The sequence below is a fragment of the Branchiostoma lanceolatum genome, chromosome 17 (genome assembly GCF_035083965.1).
Source record: "Branchiostoma lanceolatum isolate klBraLanc5 chromosome 17, klBraLanc5.hap2, whole genome shotgun sequence".
Classification (NCBI taxonomy): Eukaryota; Metazoa; Chordata; class Leptocardii; order Amphioxiformes; family Branchiostomatidae; genus Branchiostoma; species Branchiostoma lanceolatum.
Genome location: NC_089738.1, coordinates 9,167,781 through 9,187,829, shown reverse-complemented (window position 1 = coordinate 9,187,829; position 20,049 = coordinate 9,167,781). Strand labels below are relative to the sequence as shown.

General features: G+C 38.5%; 1 protein-coding gene across 1 annotated transcript; it reads right to left on the bottom strand.

Annotated features, from left to right (window-relative positions):
- Nucleotides 1-5,369: 5,369 nt before the first annotated feature.
- On the bottom strand, nucleotides 5,370-19,795 carry LOC136422698 (WD repeat and FYVE domain-containing protein 2-like). The gene is made up of 12 exons (XM_066410535.1): nucleotides 19,627-19,795; nucleotides 15,481-15,548; nucleotides 15,252-15,325; nucleotides 14,980-15,034; nucleotides 11,900-12,050; nucleotides 10,708-10,823; nucleotides 9,879-10,005; nucleotides 9,339-9,444; nucleotides 8,818-8,919; nucleotides 8,148-8,278; nucleotides 7,498-7,606; nucleotides 5,370-7,301 (listed from the first exon to the last, which is right to left on the bottom strand). Exons 1-12 carry the CDS (start codon nucleotides 19,761-19,763, stop codon nucleotides 7,272-7,274), a joined length of 1,206 nt encoding a protein of 401 aa, XP_066266632.1. The 5' UTR covers nucleotides 19,764-19,795; the 3' UTR covers nucleotides 5,370-7,271.
- Between the last annotated feature and the right edge of the window lie 254 nt (nucleotides 19,796-20,049).

Sequence of the window (20,049 nt, the reverse complement as noted above, 5' to 3'; positions counted from 1 at the left end):
TATTCCAATTATGAAGTCAAGAGTTACACAAATCCAAATAGGTCGCGGCGAGATCTCCGTCTAGTGGAATAGGGCCTTTAAGTACGGGCTACGATGAATAGCAAACCTCATGGGCGGCACAAGGCAACACATTCCCCGATAATGCAGTTTGCAAAGCTGCGAGATTGATGACTGTAGTCTCTCTGAGGGAAAATTTACCAACCGTGGGCGTCTTGCCGTTGTGACATTCTTCCTCATACAATGAACTAGAGCACGTTAAAATTCAATCTTAACGGCATTTCACGGGATGGGCTTCAAGACAAATTGCTGAACAACCCAATGAATTGCCGACTTGTGTAGCTGTACTCTCACTTAAGTTGATCTGCAGTAGTCTGGCTCTAATTTAGAAGCTGTTAGAAGAATAGATAGATGTCTTCAATTACAAGCGAAATTTGCACAATTCTTAGTTGCGAGATGTACTTTTCGTGTGATGAGATTTCCTGATTTATGTATATTAGCTACTGTAATATTTTCACTGCTAGCTTATTTAGAATATACTAATTCATATACATTTGTGTCTGACAAATATCACGCTACATAGAAATCATATTCAAAAACCTCTAAAACACGTTAAATTTTCTGATTCAAATAATATCCGAAATCAGATTTATCTGTCAATAGTTTTTACAGTATAAGCATGACCAGGAGGAGTATGATAGTTTGGCCGACCTTCTTGCATGATTTCAACATAAATTTTATGATCTTATAATCTGAGGCTGGCTTCTGCCTTGTTAGAAAAAAACATATCACCCAATCACAGAAGTATAGCGAATGAGAGAGCTAATTTATAAACGTTAAGATTTCCAAATCACATTTCGGAATGTACACCGAAGTCTGATACTAGCAGCTGATTGCTTCTCTTCTCTTGAAACTCAAAGGGTCGCACTTAGAGAAAAAAGGCCACGGATCTCATAGAGTACAGAACCATTAAAGAAAGCCGTTTCCGACCCTTTCTGTACCTGGACTTCAGTGCGCTAAAAAAAGAAAACCATTTACGATGGGAGCTGTATCACAACAAGCGTGCGTTAGATTACAAACTACATGCAGTATGTGATCCATGATTGCCTTCCCTAATGGTTTTGGAACATCACTATAGTTGTCATGGCCTGTAGGAAATAATCAAACTGCCTTCAGGAAATGGGTTTGGCCCATTATCTTAAACCCACAACAGCGTATTGATGATCAACTGCGATTAATGTTAAATTACGGTTGACCACGTAAGTGCTATTTGTGAGCAACGAAAAGCCATGATGTGCAAGGCAGTAATATAGCGTACACCGTTGCAGCCAATAAGTATAAAATACTGTGCAATGAGATGGCCAGTTAGTTTTTATCTCAAAAGCTCAGAGTAAATAATACTTCCGGATCTCACCATTCAAAGCGTGCAGATCATTATATGGTGAAAAAAATGAACAGTACTAGTATGCTCTAGGTCCAGCTCGCTATAGATACAATGTGAAACATTTCGCTTATCGTCGGAGCCTTCGTTATTGCAAAGCATTTGTAGGTAATGCAAAAGCCTCTGTGCTGTTGTATCTATACAGTCAGTAAGGCCCGATTCACACTTAGAAATTTTCTGGACATACAACAGCGTACGACGGAAACGTACGTCTTCGACGCACGAAGGCGCTTTTTTCTTGGGTGTTAAATAGACCTGCGTGTCGTACGGCAGGCATTTTTATGGCCCGTACGATTTCGTCGTACGACGCTTCCAGAGTGAACTTACGACCGCCTATGCGAAGCAGCGGCACGGCGGGAGTCCGAGTTTCTTGCGTGTGTGAATAGCAAACTGTCGTTGTCGCTCGTCCAGAAATTTTGCCAGCATGAATCGGGTCAAAGTCCCCACCCTATCATGTATGGCTTCCCCGTCAATATAACAACCTGCAGTCATAAGCCACTTTGAAACAGTACCGTTCAATTTAACACAATCAAGACCGTCTTACCCAACCAGCAACCACTTTGTTGCGGTTCCTAGGGGGCACTCAACAACCAAAATGGATTGACAGTGGCACCCAACCCAACAGCAGCCATTTTAAATTGAGGATTTCTAGCCTGCTTACCATAGCATCCAACTTAGGGGTGTTTTATCAGCCCCGGCCTAACAACCAATGTCCTTTTCCTGTCGTTTTATCTTTCAATCTTTATGATTACTCCCTTCCTTTGGAGCGAAGTGATGAGAAGTAATTGGTACCAAATATACATATACTAATCATCCAGCCAACCAACCAATCTGGAGCAACTACCTAGCCACAGCAACCACTTCTTCTCAGTTCACTGACCGGTTGTTGAGACCAGGTTTGACTGCAACTTTTTGTGCTGAGTGAAGTTCAAAAGGTAACGGAGAGGCTCATGCTCTATACCACATATTGGAAAACAGTTGTTGGGCCAGGCAGTAGGATAGTGTCCTATGGGCAGGGTTAGACAACGGTGCCGAAGGATGGCCGCTCGGGTCTTATCTGTGTCGTCCACACACGCCATCTTGGCTCGCAGACTCGAAGGCATGACTTCGGGTATCTAGTGACAAATGCTTCCTTTGAGAGGGTGCTTAAGGTGGGCGTATTGGATTATGGTGGGTTTTGAACTTAAATGGATGCAACAGGGTGATAGTGTCTGAGGTATTTGTCGTTTTCCCATCGTTCTACCGACTCGACTATACAAACCCATTTGTCAGACGAAGGAACAGAATAGACAAACGAAAAGTGTTATTGTAACTGTATATCAGGCACGTCTAGCAAGTGTGAATGAATGAATAGCTTATCTGAAGCATTGACGCTAAAGAATGCCCCTCAGCACAAAACAGTGGGAATCTATGCCTCTTGCTACCTTGAGTCATAAATATGCAGTTCAAGGAACTCTTCCCTAGGAAACTATTGAACCCCTGTTGAGACTGTTTTGTCACTTTTTACAAGTGTGCTCATTAAACAGATAAAGCTTTTATTATAAATGTTACCAGTTGGTGTCCTCCTGCGACTTTACCGTAATAGACAAACACATTTGTCAACGTTTACAGGAGTTCCCAAGCCTACTAACAGTTCACTTCCCTCCATGATAGAGATAATGGAGTTAAGAGAATTGTTGCAATACCAAGGGCAGGGACAGCCCCGTGGTACCTGTAGCTTGTTTGCACTTTGATCTTAGCATTGTCTGGATCGTTAATATCAAATCTGCAGTTGTTAAATATGGGAGATATAAGGTTAAGGTAGTCCCATAGCCATTTTGAGGCTTACAGGTGGGTTCATTAAGCAGACAAAGCCTTTATTATAAATGTTGCCAATTGATGCCTTCCTGTGACTTTACCGTGATAGACAAAAATTATTTGTCAAGGTTTACAAAAGTTCCCAAGCCTACTAACAGTTCACTTCCCTCCATAGAATAGATAATGGAGTAAAGCAAATTGTTTCAGCACCAAGGGGAGGGACAGCCTCGTGTTGCCTATAGTTTGTTTGCACTTTGGTGTTAGTATTACAAGTGCGTTCATTAAGCAGACAAAGCCTTTATTATAAATGTTGCCAATTGATGCCCTCCTGTGACTTTACCGTGATAGACAAAATTATTTGTCAAGGTTTACAAGAGTTCCCAAGCCTACTAACAGTTCACTTCCCTCCATAAAATAGATAATGGAGTAAAGCGAATTGTTTCAGCACCAAGGGGAGGGACAGCCCCGTGGTGCCTAGTTTGTTTGCACTTTGGTGTTAGCATTGTCTGGATGGTTAATATTAGAATATTAAATCTGCAATGAAATCATTAAAGGTAAAGGCAGTCCCATAGCCATTATGAGGCTTACAGGTGCGTTCATTAAGCAGATAAAGCCTTTATTATAAATGTTGTCAATTGATGCCCACCTGTGACTTTACCGTGATAGAAAAAAATATTTGTCAAGGTTTACAAGAGTTCCCAAGCCTACTTACAGTTTACTTCCCTCCATAAAATAGATAATGGAGTAAAGAGAATTGATTCAGCACCAAGGGCAGGGACAGCCCCGTGGTGCCTGTAGTTTGTTTGCACTTTGGTGTTAGCATTGTCTGGATGGTTAATATTGAAATATTAAATCTGCAATGAGATAATTAAAGGTAAAGGTAGTCCCATAGCCATTATGAGGCTTACAAGTGCGTTCATGAAGCAGATAAATCCTTTATTACAAATGTTGCCAATTGATGCCCTCCTGTGACTTTACCGTGATAGAAAAAAACTATTTGTCAACGTTTACAAGAGTTCCCAAGCCTACTTACAGTTCACTTCCCTCGATAAAAGTGATAATAGAGTAAAGCGAATTGTTTCGGCACCAAGGGCAGGGACAGCCACGTGGTGCCTATAGTTTGTTTGCACTTCGGTGTTAGTATTGTCTCGATGGTTAATATCAAATCTGCAGTTGTTGAATATGGGATGTGTAGGTTAAGGTAGTCCCATAGCCATTTTGAGGCGTACAAGTGCGTTCATTAAGCAGACAAAGCCTTCACTTGAAAGTTCATCTGTGTTGGTAGAAGTCATTCTGAATGGAGTTTAAACTGTAAATGCCAACACAATAAATTGGACTTACCCAAATTTTCGACTGAACAGCTACATCCTTTTTCAAGGAGTGAGCAATCCACTGCTTGTGTGACTTGAAAAAGACTGTAGCTGTTCAGTCGAAAATTTGTTGTGTTGGCATTTACAGTTTAAACTCCATTCAGACAGACAAAGCCTTTATTATAAATGTTGCCAATTGATGCCCTCCTGTGACTTTACCGTGATAGAAAAAAATATTTGACAACGTTTACAAGAGTTCCCAAGCCTACTTACAGTTTACTTCCCTCCATAAGATAGATAATGGAGTAAAGAGAATTGTTTCAGCACCAAGGGCAGGGACAGCCCCATGGTACATGTAGTTTATTTGCCCTTTGGTGTTAGCATTGCCTGGATGGTTGAATCTGTGTGTGGGGGGGGAGGGGGGTGAATCTATAATTCTGTTGTTTTCAAGTCATTTTTATTTCAGATGCAAACTGGAAAAATATTCTTTTATCATATGATTGTATGTGACTATGATATAACCACATGCAAATCTTTAGATCTGACTCTCTCGGATTCAACAAGCCAGGATGGCAACTGTGACAGCACATGCAAACATCCTATTACTAACAGGGTGCTGCCAAAAATGAATTCCCTAGGGACTGCAAAGGCAGCATTTTTAGAATATTCTCTAAGCTCGAGCGCAGAACAATACTAATAGTTCTGCCCAAGGCATGGCCAAAAACACTACATTTATAAATATCTAAAAATAAATAATGTAAATTGCAATACACAGCAGATTCGTTATCAGAACGGACACATGTATGACTGTGATAAAGTTGAAATAGAGTGTTTCGTGTTTATTCATCGACAATTTATACAAGAATCAACAGAACAACAAAACAAAAACATTTCTTTTAGAGTATAGTTAGGACTTGCTTTCAGTACCAGCTATCTACACTGTATGCTGCATTATTTCTATTGGCTGCCAGGCTACTAGCTTTAATTATTGCAACATTTCATCTTATAATTACGGTTGATACATAATGTATATATAGGTGGTCTCAGTCACAAAACTTCAAGCTTGTTCTGTTTAACCCAAAACTTCCATGGTACATTCACACACAATACAATCATATCTCTAATGCTCTTACAATACACGCTACACTGTGTCAGGAAATTGCAAGCTTAAGTTGAAATCTGTGTCATACAAAGTCTTAGAGGTGCTTAAAGGTAGAGGTGCTGGACATGTTTGCCTGTAATTCTTATCAATGTTGATAGGTGATGCTGTTGTGTGTTGCAACATTTCACAGAACCTATCTGAATGCTGGCCAATACATACAAATGTCAGTCAAGTCCTTGCTCTTTAAACTCATGCCTGGTATACTTCTTAAAATATGTTCAAAATCAAAAGAATCGGTGTTAACATTAATTTTCAAATCAAAATATGCTTAAGGATGCAAATTACTAACTGTTGGATGTTCCAAGTGTGATATTGATTCTCACAAATCATGAAAATAAGACATTTACATCTACACATGACTTAAAATGAAAGTTTAAAAAGAAGATCAAAACAACCAATGTCTATTTAGACACTACACAATACTGATCACGGTACATTTAACAGTTTGTCTGTGCCAAATTACCTTAAGTTCTTTATATTTGCTCGTGGGCCTTAAGTTTGCAATGATGCATTCTACATTTATCAAGTAAAAGAAAAGGTAATAGATTAAGCTTTTGCATGGAGACATCTCAATTTTTCAAATAGCACTTTAGGCAGTTGTACAGGACTCATTTGAATGGTATGGTAGAATGCTGCTAGCTTGTTCCTCCCAGAATTTCCCTACACATTACAGTGTCTAAGCTTTGGTTGCCATCTATAAAAGGTTTAATATACAGAAAAGCAAGCATAAACCATTTCTGAAGTTTTTCTTACCTTTTCTAACCAAAAACGATTTTACTCCAGCCAATCAATAACTATAACAGGTAAATGTAGGCTTACAACAAAATAACCAGGTTGGAATATGTGAAATATCATGATAGTAGTAGTAGCAGTAGTTGGAAATACATATATCATGATTGGAAATATCAAATTGTTAATGTTCCTCTCAATTATATTTCTGAATCACTTCTACAGTTTAGTCAGATGTTCTTATTCATAATCATAGTAATCAAATCTGGCCAAATGTGGATGTTTTTTTCTTCTTTTAAATCCTTAGCTTTATCATGATAGTACATGTATGTCAGCAAGAATGGAAATATACTGGCATTAACTTTGATATTACATATATGTTGTATACCAAGTATTCTTACTCTCAATTATTGTAACATCATCTTTGATGAATGACATAGACTATTATCATAACAATATTTACAGCAATCAGATGCCAAATTCAATAATTAATAAGCAAAATGATTTAAATCACACAGTTAAGACCAGCCACCAATCTAAATTGTTGGTTCTCAGTTTATAGAAATGATTTTGAAAATTGAAAACAAAATCTGAGAAAGTCTGTACCTATTAGTACACACATGGAAGGAATATAGTCAGATTCTAGTTTCCCTCCCAGCCCTTTTTAACTTGATCTCGTTTGATTTTAACCATAAAATGTGCAAGAACCAAGAAGATAAATTGGCGTGGCCTTATGAAAAGAAAGGAATCTCTACACAATAATTGACTGTACACGTATGGGTATGATGGACAACAGGAATACGTTTCAAGTATGGTCACAGTGGTTAAAACGTAGCTATGACACCAGCGCATTGACATCCCAGATCTGAAAAAATACAAGACATAGCAAAAATTATAAGATCAACTAAGGTGCATTTGAAAGTAATAAATATTACAATAAATATATCAATTATTTATCAGGAACCAGACTTTATTTTCGCACATGTATATGATGCCACCTAGTGATATACAACTGAATTGCAGAATCCTGTCCGTAGTTCATCAGAAAGAGCTTTTCTCACCTTTATAATTCTGTCTGTGCCACATGTCAGCAGCCACCCACGCGTGCCGTCGTAGTGGATCGCAACTACGCCATGTTTGACATCGTGAAACGTCGCCATTGGAGCTCGCCTGTTTTACAAAGAGCCATATTACATATGTCTGACTAAAATCACAGGTATGTCAAGAATGAAAAACAGAAAAAAGGAATTTAGAAACGTTCTTTTATGTTTCCTTAGTGATTTTTAAGGTTCTTTCATTTTAATTTGTCTTCACTTTGGACTTAGCATTTTCCTTTCCAAAATTCTTGGGATCATCAGGAAAATGCCACAATATCTTCCAATATTTATCATACAGCTTACTTTACAACTTTACATTATAACTATACTTCAAGATAGCATAGCAATTTGCCAAGGACACATTACTGTTACATAATTCGTTTACTTTTGCTGTGGTTTTATTTCAGATAGGAGGAAACAGATTTTGTACTGTAGTGCAGTAAATCATAAAAAGGTGACATTTTCATAGAGCCCTGAATCTTCGCTGGAGAGATCGCTGCGAAAACTGTGGATATAAAACCACTGCAAAAGATTAAAGATTAACAGTATTACCACCATGAAATCAGTATTGAGATTAAAAGTCAATGATATATGGAATCCAGAGGAACACTTACTCGTCATCTGAGATGTTGGCAAAGCAGGCGTTGCAGACTCGCACCTCAAACTCAAACCCCATGAGGGGGATGGTCGAGCGGTTAGCACTACACTTAGCACACACGGCACAGCCACATTTTCTACAATGGTGCTGGAAAAAGAATACAAATTTATAATGAGGTGTCTGCACATGCTTGGTTCCTATAACCACCAAGTAAACTAACCATTTAAACAAACGTGCCCTAGTTTTAAGGCCTACTAAAAGGACGTAGGAAGAAACATGATAAAAATAAATTTAGATACTTCAGTCTTAAAGATTTTGCAATTTAGATATGTTTGGGACCACATTGTTAGCAGTGACACCTAGGTGCAGTGCCAGTCATTATTGCCCTGAAGAAGGTGACAGAAGGTCATCTAAATGTCAGCTGTTATGTTACTTCTTGGTTGTGAATAATGAACCTTGTTATTCAATTATTCACAGATTACCTGTAGTTTTGAGATAAAACAGTCATGTAAATCCTTTTAAAAAGATGACAATTTACCACACAAAAAACTGGTCCCTGTAACTGAACCTCTGTGCTAGTCTGGTATCTGTTATAATATATTCTGTACCTGTATCTGAACATGCATTTAGGTACACAGCCCTACCTGTCATGACTTAATGTGTTTAAGAGACAGACAATGCCTTACCTGTCTTGTTCCTATTGTTTTCTCGTTCCACATCTTCTTGAAGTTCCAAAAGAAGGGCTGATCACACTTCTGGCAGTTATCACTCTCAACCCACTCGGGGGTCTACAGTAGGGGGAACAAGGGGTCACTGTTATAAGGTGGCGCTCGAAAATTTTCAATTTGTTTACTAACAGTATGTGATTGGATTCATATTCTTTTAGCTTGCCAAGTTGCAAGTTCTTTACAAATTAGTTAAATTTTTTCACTCAATCAAGTATTTGATGCAAATTGCTAGTGGATGTTTCATGCCCTGTATGGGTAGGCAGCATAATACTATACATGTATATGAATCAAAATAATCTATGAATAATCTGACAGAAACAATTGTCAAAATAATGATACGAGTATAAAAATTATGTATATACAAACATGTACTACAGGCAAAATCTACAGTGTATGTGGCAAACACATTGAATATTCATTGCTGTTGTGTAGATTTTTTTCAGTATTATACTAGCCACTTCAATGGAAGATTCCATTACCTCGTTTCTATCCACACTCATGTTCCAGATCACGATCATGCCGTCCTCCCCTCCGGACACCAGCTGTTTTGTATGGCCCACAAACTTCAGACCTTGTACTTTATTACTATTAATGAGAAAACAGATATCAAATCAACGGAGATTATACATGCAGTTCCTTTCATTCCCAAGAAATAACATACATTGTATTTATGTTAGGGTCAAAATTGGGAAAAGGGGCCCTGCAAGGTAGTCTACAGGCAGTTTTTTTTTTCACTTTCGGGCGTGACCCCTACATGAGACACCCTGTGGCTACAGGGCTATTTTGGGGCACAGCCGGGCCCCGGGGGAACTTTAACTCAGAGTTAAAATCAACCCAGGACCCGGTTGCAAATAGATGCCGTCAGCTAATCGTGCTAACACTGAGATGTACCCCCCGGTTGCAAATGTAACTGTAGCATTACTCAAACTAGTACAACTAATGATGAGAAATTTCAATTGAAGACATACAAATTTTATAATCGTTCAAATAAATGTATAATGATCATGAAGAAGACTTACCTGTGCCCCTGTAGTTCAAATGCTGTACCCTGTTGCCCCCCTATGTCCCACACAATAATGGACTGGTCAAAGCTACCAGAGAATAGTAATCTACTCTCAGGGTCCCACTCCAGACACCGAATGCTTCCTGTAACACACAAACATTGTCAGCCAGTGAGAAAACTTTCAATTGTACACCCAACATCTGCTTGGAGATTATGACATCATGACTAGTACTGTGGCTCTCTGAAACCACTGTCACATATAAACATGAATGTCCCGAGCGTATACAAAATGTAACTTCCAGGGCCCCACTGTAAAGCAGTGTCTTACACTGAGATGGGCCACCCTGGCTAAATAAAACAGAAAGATAGAACTTTAATTTGAATTTAAACTTGCGGTGATTCGATTTCGCGGTCAGGGTGGTTTTAAGTTCGCAGTTGAAACTGCCATGCAGGGTTTTACTCACTGCAAAAGGAGAAATTTTGTGGTGGTTTCAAGTTCGCAGTGAAGAGGTCACCATGAAAAATGCAAACTGAACATAAAACCACCACAAACATTTCTTCTTTTACAGTTCCTTTCCTTCTACATGTACAATGTACTACAACTTGCAACACTAATTTGATGAATATAATTTTTAATTCATTCTAATTCCACTGGATAACAATATAAAAATATCAGACGTTTCAGATGTTCTTCTAACATCTTTCTTTGGTGATTCAAAACCTGTTGTTATACAATTTGCACCATTACAGTACATTAATGGATTGTCAATCAGCAATTCTACTTCATTTGCATACATGTATGTGTAAACTACCAATATACGAGGGTGACCTCCCTGGTGACTCACCCGAGTGTCCCTTCAATGTCGTGACCTGAGTGACTCCCCCGTTGCCCTCTAGTTTCAGCACCTGGATGTGGCCGGAGAAGTCCCCGATAAACACATGTTTGGACTCCACATCAAATCTGGCAACAGGACTGTTAAGGAAACACCCAATATTACATCACAAATTGCTATTCACTTGTCTTTAATTAGCAACAAGATTCCATCAATGATGGTTTGTACATACTAGTATTATGTATGTCTATGTTATACCTGGGCTGAGATAACGTTTGATGCAGGTGTTCTGGACTAGTCCTTTTTTCTAATGGTATTGCACAGGGTTCGAAGTTGCATTGCACCCTAGGCCTGGCTTCAATAAAATGATTTGAACGAGCTACGCATTCGCCGCTGTTGAAAATTTGAATTACAGATTCAGATGTTGGAAGGTGTTGTTACAATTTTTTGTTTGAGGACACAATGTTTTCAACTTCTGGAACATTTTGCATTGAAATGTGTGTTTTCTTGGGTACCTCAGGTGATAAGGGATATATGCATTGTGTTGTAGTCTATATGTATATGAATTGTATAGCTGGTAAAAGTGTGCGTCAGCATAACACACCCGTCCAGCTTCATACAGGCATGTGATTGTGGCTGCAGCTGTCCATATTACACTGAATGACCTGTTACACCAGGCATTGTTTAAAGCTACACATGTATCCTGAGAGGATCCCCCTACTGTACTTGGTAACAATGAATGTCAATAGTAAAAATATATCAGTCCTCCGACATTTTGGGTTGGTAACTGATACTTCTCTCTCTCTCTCCCTCTCTCTCCCTCCCCCTCCTCCCTTCTCTCTCTCTCTCTCTCCAATTTTACGTCTTTTGTTCCCCATCATATACAAATGTATGGGGGTTGGACGTGCTTGCACATGGATAGAGGAGCCCCAGAACTCCTCATCAAGTGCAAGTCTTTTTTTTTTAAGCAAGAGTTTTTACGGCTGGATGCCCTTCCTAACGCCAACCCAAACCCTACTGTTGGGCTTAGGACATGGGAAATATGTGTTAAGTGCCTTTCCCAAGGGCACAACGTCTGGGTGCATGTCCGGACATGTCTGGGTACTCCACTGCGGATTGAACCTGGGTCTTATTGGTTCACAGCCGGATGCTTTGCCACTATGCCACACAGACGCCTTCATAAATATATCTGGTGAAAGGATACTGGACAGCAGTGCACCATGCTCCACTCTGGTACCCCCCCAGTCTCCGGCCCGTCTCTGAACAGTGCCACTGGAAGAACTTATCCCTCCCCACACTCAACAGCCACTCACACTGCAGCGAGAAGTTAATGCCCACTACTCTCTGCTGGTGAGCTGGAAGGACATGGAAGAGATTTTGATGAAGGTTAGGGGTGGATACCGGTTCGCTGGACCTGATTCGGACCTTTATAACATCCAAGAACCGAGTCCAAAAAACCTGAAAGCCAAAAACCTGAGTCCAAAAAAAATTGAACATGTACTAACAAAGTACAAATATATTTTTCTATTTTGATTGATAAAAAGTGTTCTGAGTCTCCCCTCTGACAAAAAAGGCATTTAATATAAGTGCAACATTCAAATACATGTATCAAAGACTGGTTTGTCTTGAAAGTCTTCTCACCAAGAAACTTTTATAGTTGTGCGTGTCAGTATTAATTCTCTATGCTTAATACTGGTCTAATAGAACAAAACATCAACTGGACAGGATCAGGATTAGACATCCAGGTAAAAATATCTAATGATAATTCAATCTCTACAACTGGATAAGATAGAGATCACTTTCGGATGATCTAAGTGACATCCATTACTCAGCTTCACTAGAATTGAAACTGTGGCAGAACATGTCAATACTTAGTACATGAGATGTTACTGGAAAAACTGGTTGAACAAGGCATTAACTCACAACCGTCGTATGTAGATGCAACTACTCTCATCTCCCAAATAAACATACCCCCCGGAATAAACATACCCCCCGGACAAATTTTCAAAATCTAATAAACGTACCCCCCAGAATAAACATACCCCCTGGAAAATTAACCAAATTTACAGATAAACTGTGTCCGAGGGAAAGAAGATGATAAGGTAGCTGTAGGCTCTCTTTATTCATTTATGCCTGTCTGAGGACCATACCAGTAAAGTGTATAAATATTGAACAGAATAACTACACACATCTTGCTCATCTTCTTGCTTGCCACTTAAAAAAAAATATAGTAGTGATGTTGAAAAATTGGGCATAGGATCTCTGCTATGAACCCTAACCGGGGGCCAACGGTGCTTTCAAATTCAACAAGTGAAAATATACATGATACATGCATTTTCTACTTGGAACTTGACGCAAGTGATCAAGGAAAATTGTTGTATATACTGACATAAAATCAAAACATAACAAGTAGTCGCCAAACTGCACAGTTCACTTGGATGGGCAGCACTTTCAAAGTCTACTCTTTGTTTTTAAACAAATGTATCAACATTTAGAACATGAACAGAAGATTTCAATATCCTGAATATATGGTCATCACAGGTAAGTTATTACTTATTTGTAAAAGCCATAGAGAAAAGGAAGAACTATGACATGTATATGATGTAACTTTTTATCTTTCCCTACTTTCCTTTTATCTTATATGCATTGCATATAGAAATATAGATTTGTAAACTTTACGATTAGTAAACATTACATGCCACAAATTATTGTGTTGTGTCAAGGACATTTTCATATTATATCAAGGACAATATTACATAATGTTCTGGTTTTTGTTGTTGCAATCCAAATGATTTAAAATCCACAAATCACCCTTGTATGTAGCAAAAAAACATTAATTTTGAGAAACTAAATTGTCAACAAATTTGTGAGAAACCTCAGGCCTTTTCCAATGTTGCCACAAAGCACAAGGTTCTCATGTTACACATGAAAAGTTGAGCTAGACACAGCGGCGCCGCAGACAGAAAGGGGCGGCGCTAACAGAAAGTTTCACCCATATTCCTAGAAAGCTCTGGTATTCTTTCTGTAGAGGGGTGATCTTTTCTAAAGCATTTTTAAGTGATAATAACGGTGACTAGATTGCAATTCAATTTCATATATAGACTTTGATATTAAAATTCTCTTTGTAAAAATGCAAAACACATTTCTGACCAAGGGAAAGGAGTTTTATTTGTACATAAAAAATAGTTGTTTCCCCTTCTTCGAAGTGAGCTCTTCCATGACAAAACGTTCCCACGGCCAGAGTCACTGACGTCCAATGCGTTACTCACTTTACTAATACTGTGGCGATTCTCCAAGCGCTAAATTTCCATGTTTGTGGTAGGATTGAAATGTTTTGATATATATTGAAAGTAATTACACAGTTTTTTGATGCTAAGACACTGTTTTTTTGTGGCGTTGTTTTTATATTTTCATTTTGGGAAGGACTGTAACTCACGTGAGTAGAGAAATTTACATGCGTTAAACGTACTTGAAACACTGCGCCGCTGGCATGTATATTTTTTTCTGATCAGCGTGCTTTAGTTTACGATGTAAACAGAGACTGTCCAAGTTGTTTATACAAAAAGAATTGCATTTCAAAACGTCAGTGTGGCGTCTTATTTTCTCCCAATAACAACGTTGACTTTGTAGTGTCATAGAGATCGACCGATACGTTACGAGTTACGCCGGGATTTCACAAAGGGCGGGTCATAGCGGCAGGGAAATCAACGCCGCTTGGCCGAAAAATAGCGAATTATGAGCAAAAATGCCGGGGAAATATGGGCAGGAAAACCCAAACTTTCAATTTCAATGGGATCCCTGGTTAGCAAAACTCTGATTTTCAAAGAAATAATAAACGTACTGTCCAAAATAAGAACGTACTGGGTGGATTTTGAGGCTGAAAAAAATAAACGTACCGGTACGTTTATTTGGGAGATGAGAGTAATATGTAAATCATGAGGCATAATTCGTTAGAAAAATTTGAGCAAAAAGAAGTCAAAATATTTGTGGGAATTTACAAAAAAATCCTGCTTTGCCTTTGAGTTACCACAGCTTCCAAATATGGATATGTGCCCGTGTATTCAATAACCAAACACTTATTGCCTGGCCACTGACACTACAGCCTCATAATCAATATTATATAGGGGCTTCAGAAGTTCAGATTGATCTATGTTGTCTGGCTATATGATGCATTCTTATTCTCTACATATCGGTTTTGTCTGTAACAGTATAATGTATGTTCTGATAATACAAGCTGGCTAACAAGGCTTTGGCACAATAACTTTTTGGAAATCTAAAACTCACCCAAGTAGTTTCTGGTAGCAGCCATTCTGTTGAAGTCATCAGCAAGTAGGAATTCCTATTGAATCGGGAAACAAATGATTATCAGTCTAGATTGAATATTGAGTTAGAAAAAAGGTATTTAAAGTGAACTACAAAATGCAGGGAAAGAGAGATAGGAATATGTGTGAGCTTTACATGTAAGTCCTACCATTTTGAAAAAATCAAATAATCAGTACATTTAAGAATTGATGATAAGGACAAAAGTTACAATGATAACATTATGTCATACTTACAGAAATAGTGCCATTGTCCAATCCCACAAATAACCTTCTAGTTTCTGGGTTATAATCTAAAGCAGATGCAGCAGCTAAAGGGGGAAAAGACAACAATATGTCAATCATTGTAATGGGATACATGTACATGTGTAGTTCAGTTAACTTGCTTTCCATAATAGACCGTCACTACATGTAAAATGTTTCTGAAATGTACTATTATTTTGGTTGCACATATAGTTCTACGTACCTGGCATTGTGTGGCAAATACTTGGCCAATACTGTCCACTGTCTCTTTTCAGCCATACTCGCACAGTCCTGAGGAAAAAAAACAGAACACCAGTACTCTCACCTCTCAAATAAACGTACCGGTACGTTTATTTTTTTTCGCCTATAGTTCCACCCGGTACGTTCTTATTCTAGACGGTACGTTTATTATTTTTTGAAAAAATTGAGGCTTTTCAAACCAGGAATCCCTCTAAAATCGCAAGTTAAGGTTTATCTGCCCATATTTCCCCGGTATTTGTGCTCATAATTCGCTATTTTTCGGCCTACCGGCGTTGATTTTCTCGCCGCTTTGACGGCCTTGTGAAAAGTATCCTGGCGGCACTCGTAACATATCGGTCGATATCGCTATGACGCTACAAAGTAAACCGGAAAAAAAGACGCGACATTGACATTTTAAAATACAATTTTCATATAAATAACTTTGATAGTCTCTGTTTATATCGTAAACCAAAGCACGCTGATCAAAAACGTGTGGAGTAGGGTGCACGCCTGCACGGGGAATAATAATTTCCTGACCACTATATCCGTAGTATCGGCAGCGCGGCGGAAGAATTATTTGTTCGCAGAAGACATGTAACACGTTAAAACAACAATCATAACTTAACTTCCCTTGTAATATGTGTTTTGAGGCCACAAAATCTCTAAAACGGCAGAAATATGTCCGATATGATTCGGTAAACAACAGCGCGAAATCGCGAAACATGGCCGCCACTCTCAGGCATGGCGACAGTAAAACTAGCAGCATATTGCGTAGTGCGGATACCGATCTTTAAAATGATACCGTAAACGCATGGAAATATTATATTTTTTGGGCAACGATAGACACACAAGGCCATATTTATTTTCAGAGGGTTCATTTTCTTAAATAATCGTAAGATTTTCCCAATTTAGGCGGTTCATCGCGGGTTTCTAGTGTCAACACGTAATGGGTAACTTCTTAGTATGTGCGGTCTGTGACGTTGAGCTACTTTTACAGTCGATCTCTGTTCAATATTGTGGGATTTACCGCGGGAACTCGAAATCCGAGCGTCTCACTTTGTTTTCGACGCTATGGAGCAAAAGTTTATAGACATATTTCTTTGGTGGAAGGACTGTGTTCATATTTGTGTTTTTTGTGGTTGATGTCTTTAGAAAATATGATCAGGTACATTTAACTTAAGTACTCTGATGATTTTTGTTATATGTCACTGATTGTCAGTCATAATAAAATGATATAACAATTTTCTTTGATCACTTGCTTCAAGTTCCAAGTAGAAAAAGCATGTATCATGTACATTTTCACTTGTTGAATTTGAAAGCACCGTGGCCCCCGGTTAGGGGTCATAGCGAGGAACCTATGCCCAATTTTTCAATATTAATATTATATTTTACGAAGAGGCGAGGAAGAACATCATGATTTGAACAAGCTATGGACAGTTATTCTGTTCAATATCTATATACTTAATAGGTATGGCATAATTGACTAAATATAAGTTACCTACCTGCTTATTATCTTATTTCCCTCTGCCAGTGACAGTTGTACATGTATGGACACAGTTTACCTAGCCTCGACTGTCGATTTTTGAAATTTTCCGGGGGGTACTTTTATTCCAGGGGGTACTTATATTACATTTTGAAGATTTGTCCGGGGGGTACTTCTATTCCAGGGGGTACTTCTATTTGAGAGGTTAGAGTAAGTCACAATACAATGCAAATGTGTGACACAACAGTATTTGTACTAATGTCATTGTGATGTACATTGTACAGTCTGTACTAGTATTAGTAGTAATTGTTGTTCATTGCAACTTGATGGTGACATCTGAAACCTGCCACTAGTACATGTAGATAAGTTTGGATCTGTCATTTGTTTGCATTTGTGTAATTTTGAATTACGAATACTGTCTCTCATAACTGGATCAACATGTACAAAAAAAGCAAGATACATGTAATTGCTATTTTGAGACAGTCATAAGGTCAACTTCAGGCAGCCGCAAATCAACAAGCCACCACCTACCAATCAGTACCATATATTGATCTGCAGTATGTCATACAACTACATGCAAGCTACAGTACATGTCAATATTGGGCTGTTAGTTACAATGTTGTACAGAGTCGATATGGTGTTAAGTACGAGTAGCAGTATCCAGGACTCGACGTAATTAATGTACTACAGTACAGCACTAGATAGGGATACTGGTATCATGATGTTTGGTCTCTTAAAAGCCTGAAGTAACTACTAGTAAAGCTGAATTCCTTAGAAACTGATTGAAATTCTATATGGCACTGTCTTCTTGAAATAGAAAGTAGATGTGATATAACGTTACATATCTAAATACAAATGTAGCTAGAAGATTGTGTATGAATGTAGTATTTCATCTTCCTTATAGAAAGAAATACCGTGTCAGAAATAAGGAAAAAGTCCAGATTCAATTGCTTCAAGTCACTTACAATTGCATGCTACATATACTTTTAAATCCAACTCAAAAGCTTTTCAAACTTGATTCATGAATATTATTCATGACCACGTTCCCTAACTGGCCAACCTTTGGCCGCAGCTTTCGTGATCTTCCTGGGAAATTCACCTGACTTTATTAGATTGTGTGGCTGGGAACATGAGATGCATACTAATGAGCCTGGACAACAGCGTGGGGTTGGCACGTTAACAAGGCTACCAGCATAACACTGCATGGGAAAGCAATCAGATACAGGCTTACAAGGTCAAGTTTGACGTCATTGCTAGGTTGCTGTTGACTAGGCCTAGAACCGCTGCGGTCAGAAAGAAAACTACAGTAGCAAATTAGCCTGTATCTGATTGCTTTTCCATGTAGTGTTATGCTTGAAGCCAGGACAGACTCCGATCATGATCTCTCCTAGGAAAATTGTCGATTGTCCTGAATCAAAATCTCTACTGTGACACAAGCTTGCAATGAACAGGATGCAGTAGAGAGATTTGAAGAACGTCTGATTGCAGTTGCAGAGTGTCCAGATCACTAGTACAGCAGTAAAACACAGATTGGACGTGTAGATTGCTGACTTTTTTTACATACTAAGCAGCTGCAAGTGCAAGGGCTAGAGTAAAGTGTTATCTAGGTTGGCACAGATTGAACATCCTGTTGAGGACATGGAGATTAGATATCATAAACTTGGCACAGAAAGTTTGGAAACATGATTTTGATCAATCATAAATCTATCTCTGCTGTCCTTTCATCATTGGCGTGTTGTGTTATCTATATGTATGACTGGAAAGCTTAATAATTTTCTTCCGATATGACACTCCGAAATGACATGATTTGTCATGATAATGCATGATTTTACACACAAGCATGGTTGTTTTCATGTAACAATATCAGATTTTTCCCAGTGTAAGCGGTTTGAACCTTTCAAAGTGGTTCTGGGTTGACATCTTGATGTGATAGTCACCTGTTATGTCAATCATTTCAAAAATGTAGTAAACCTTAATAAACAAATAAATCAACCATTATAGAAGCTTCTAATCACACTTTAAGTGGTTGACATACCAGCAGTCATTTTCCATGGCACATAAAAATATCATAACTTGACCCAAACAATGTGCCCATTCAAGCCAGGCACTCTAAAATTTCTAGAACGGTCCCAACAAGCTATATTATGTCTAGGACACCAAATATTTTCAAAGGCACCACATCAAAGGCACAATAACAAAAGGTATGTATTTCCAAATGCAATAAAACATCTCTAAAACGATTTTGAGAGAAATGTTATTTTCCACTTGATCTATAGATTCTGCATGATTCATTGAATCATTCAAAGCTATATAACGTTAGGCGATATATAACGTTAAACAATTTACAATTTACAAGTTAGCCCCGCCCCTTTATTTAATCTTTTAAGTAGTCTGGTCGCAATCGAATTTAAAAGGCGTCAAGGGAAGAAATCATGCCTATAAACAACTGTACTATTGACTATTCTTTATAGAAAATTGTGAAGTCTATGAAAGTTTATTTCATGACAAAGGCAACACGCAGTACAAGACGAGAGAACCTAAACACCATCTTTCAGACGGGGTCGATCATACACTTCCGGAAAGGTTTACGTGAAAAACCACGACATTTTCCCAGGTATTTCTGTTACTTGAGAACATCCTACATACCTGTCGTCGCACACACTGATGACCCCATCCTCCTTGGGGATGATGACGGCCTGGTTGACGATATCTCCCGACCCTTCGAGCTTAGAAAGCAGAATCGGTCTACGGGCCGTCGGCTTGGGACGGATCTCGGCAGCCATTTTGGAACCGAGAAAAAAGACAGCATAGCAAGGCTAGAAGATTTCACTAACATGAAATTCGACAATATACTTCATATGATGACAAGATATCTCAATATCTCTGCAGTGATATGTTTGCTATATGTTTAGTATTATAAATTGGAGATATGATGTATATTGAGTTTTGGAGTAAGCAGGAATTATTATTTTCAGTATTGCGTGTTTATGCTGTGCTGGTGATTACTATCACGTGATAGCCAGCTACAAACTCTCGGAAAATCTCGTTTCAGTTGTTCTTGTTTTGTTA

What these genes read in the sequence shown, in the direction of transcription:
- LOC136422698 (XM_066410535.1), bottom strand. Translation starts at nt 19,763, where the DNA reads ATGGCTGCCGAGATCCGTCCCAAGCCGACGGCCCGTAGACCGATTCTG. An exon ending in TGCTACCAGAAACTACTTGG is followed by an intron (nt 12,051 to 14,979) that starts GTGAGTTTTAGA and finishes ATGTCCTTCCAG; the next exon opens with CTCACCAGCAGAGAGTAGTG. An exon ending in TGAGTGTGGATAGAAACGAG is followed by an intron (nt 8,920 to 9,338) that starts GTAATGGAATCT and finishes CCCCTACTGTAG; the next exon opens with ACCCCCGAGTGGGTTGAGAG.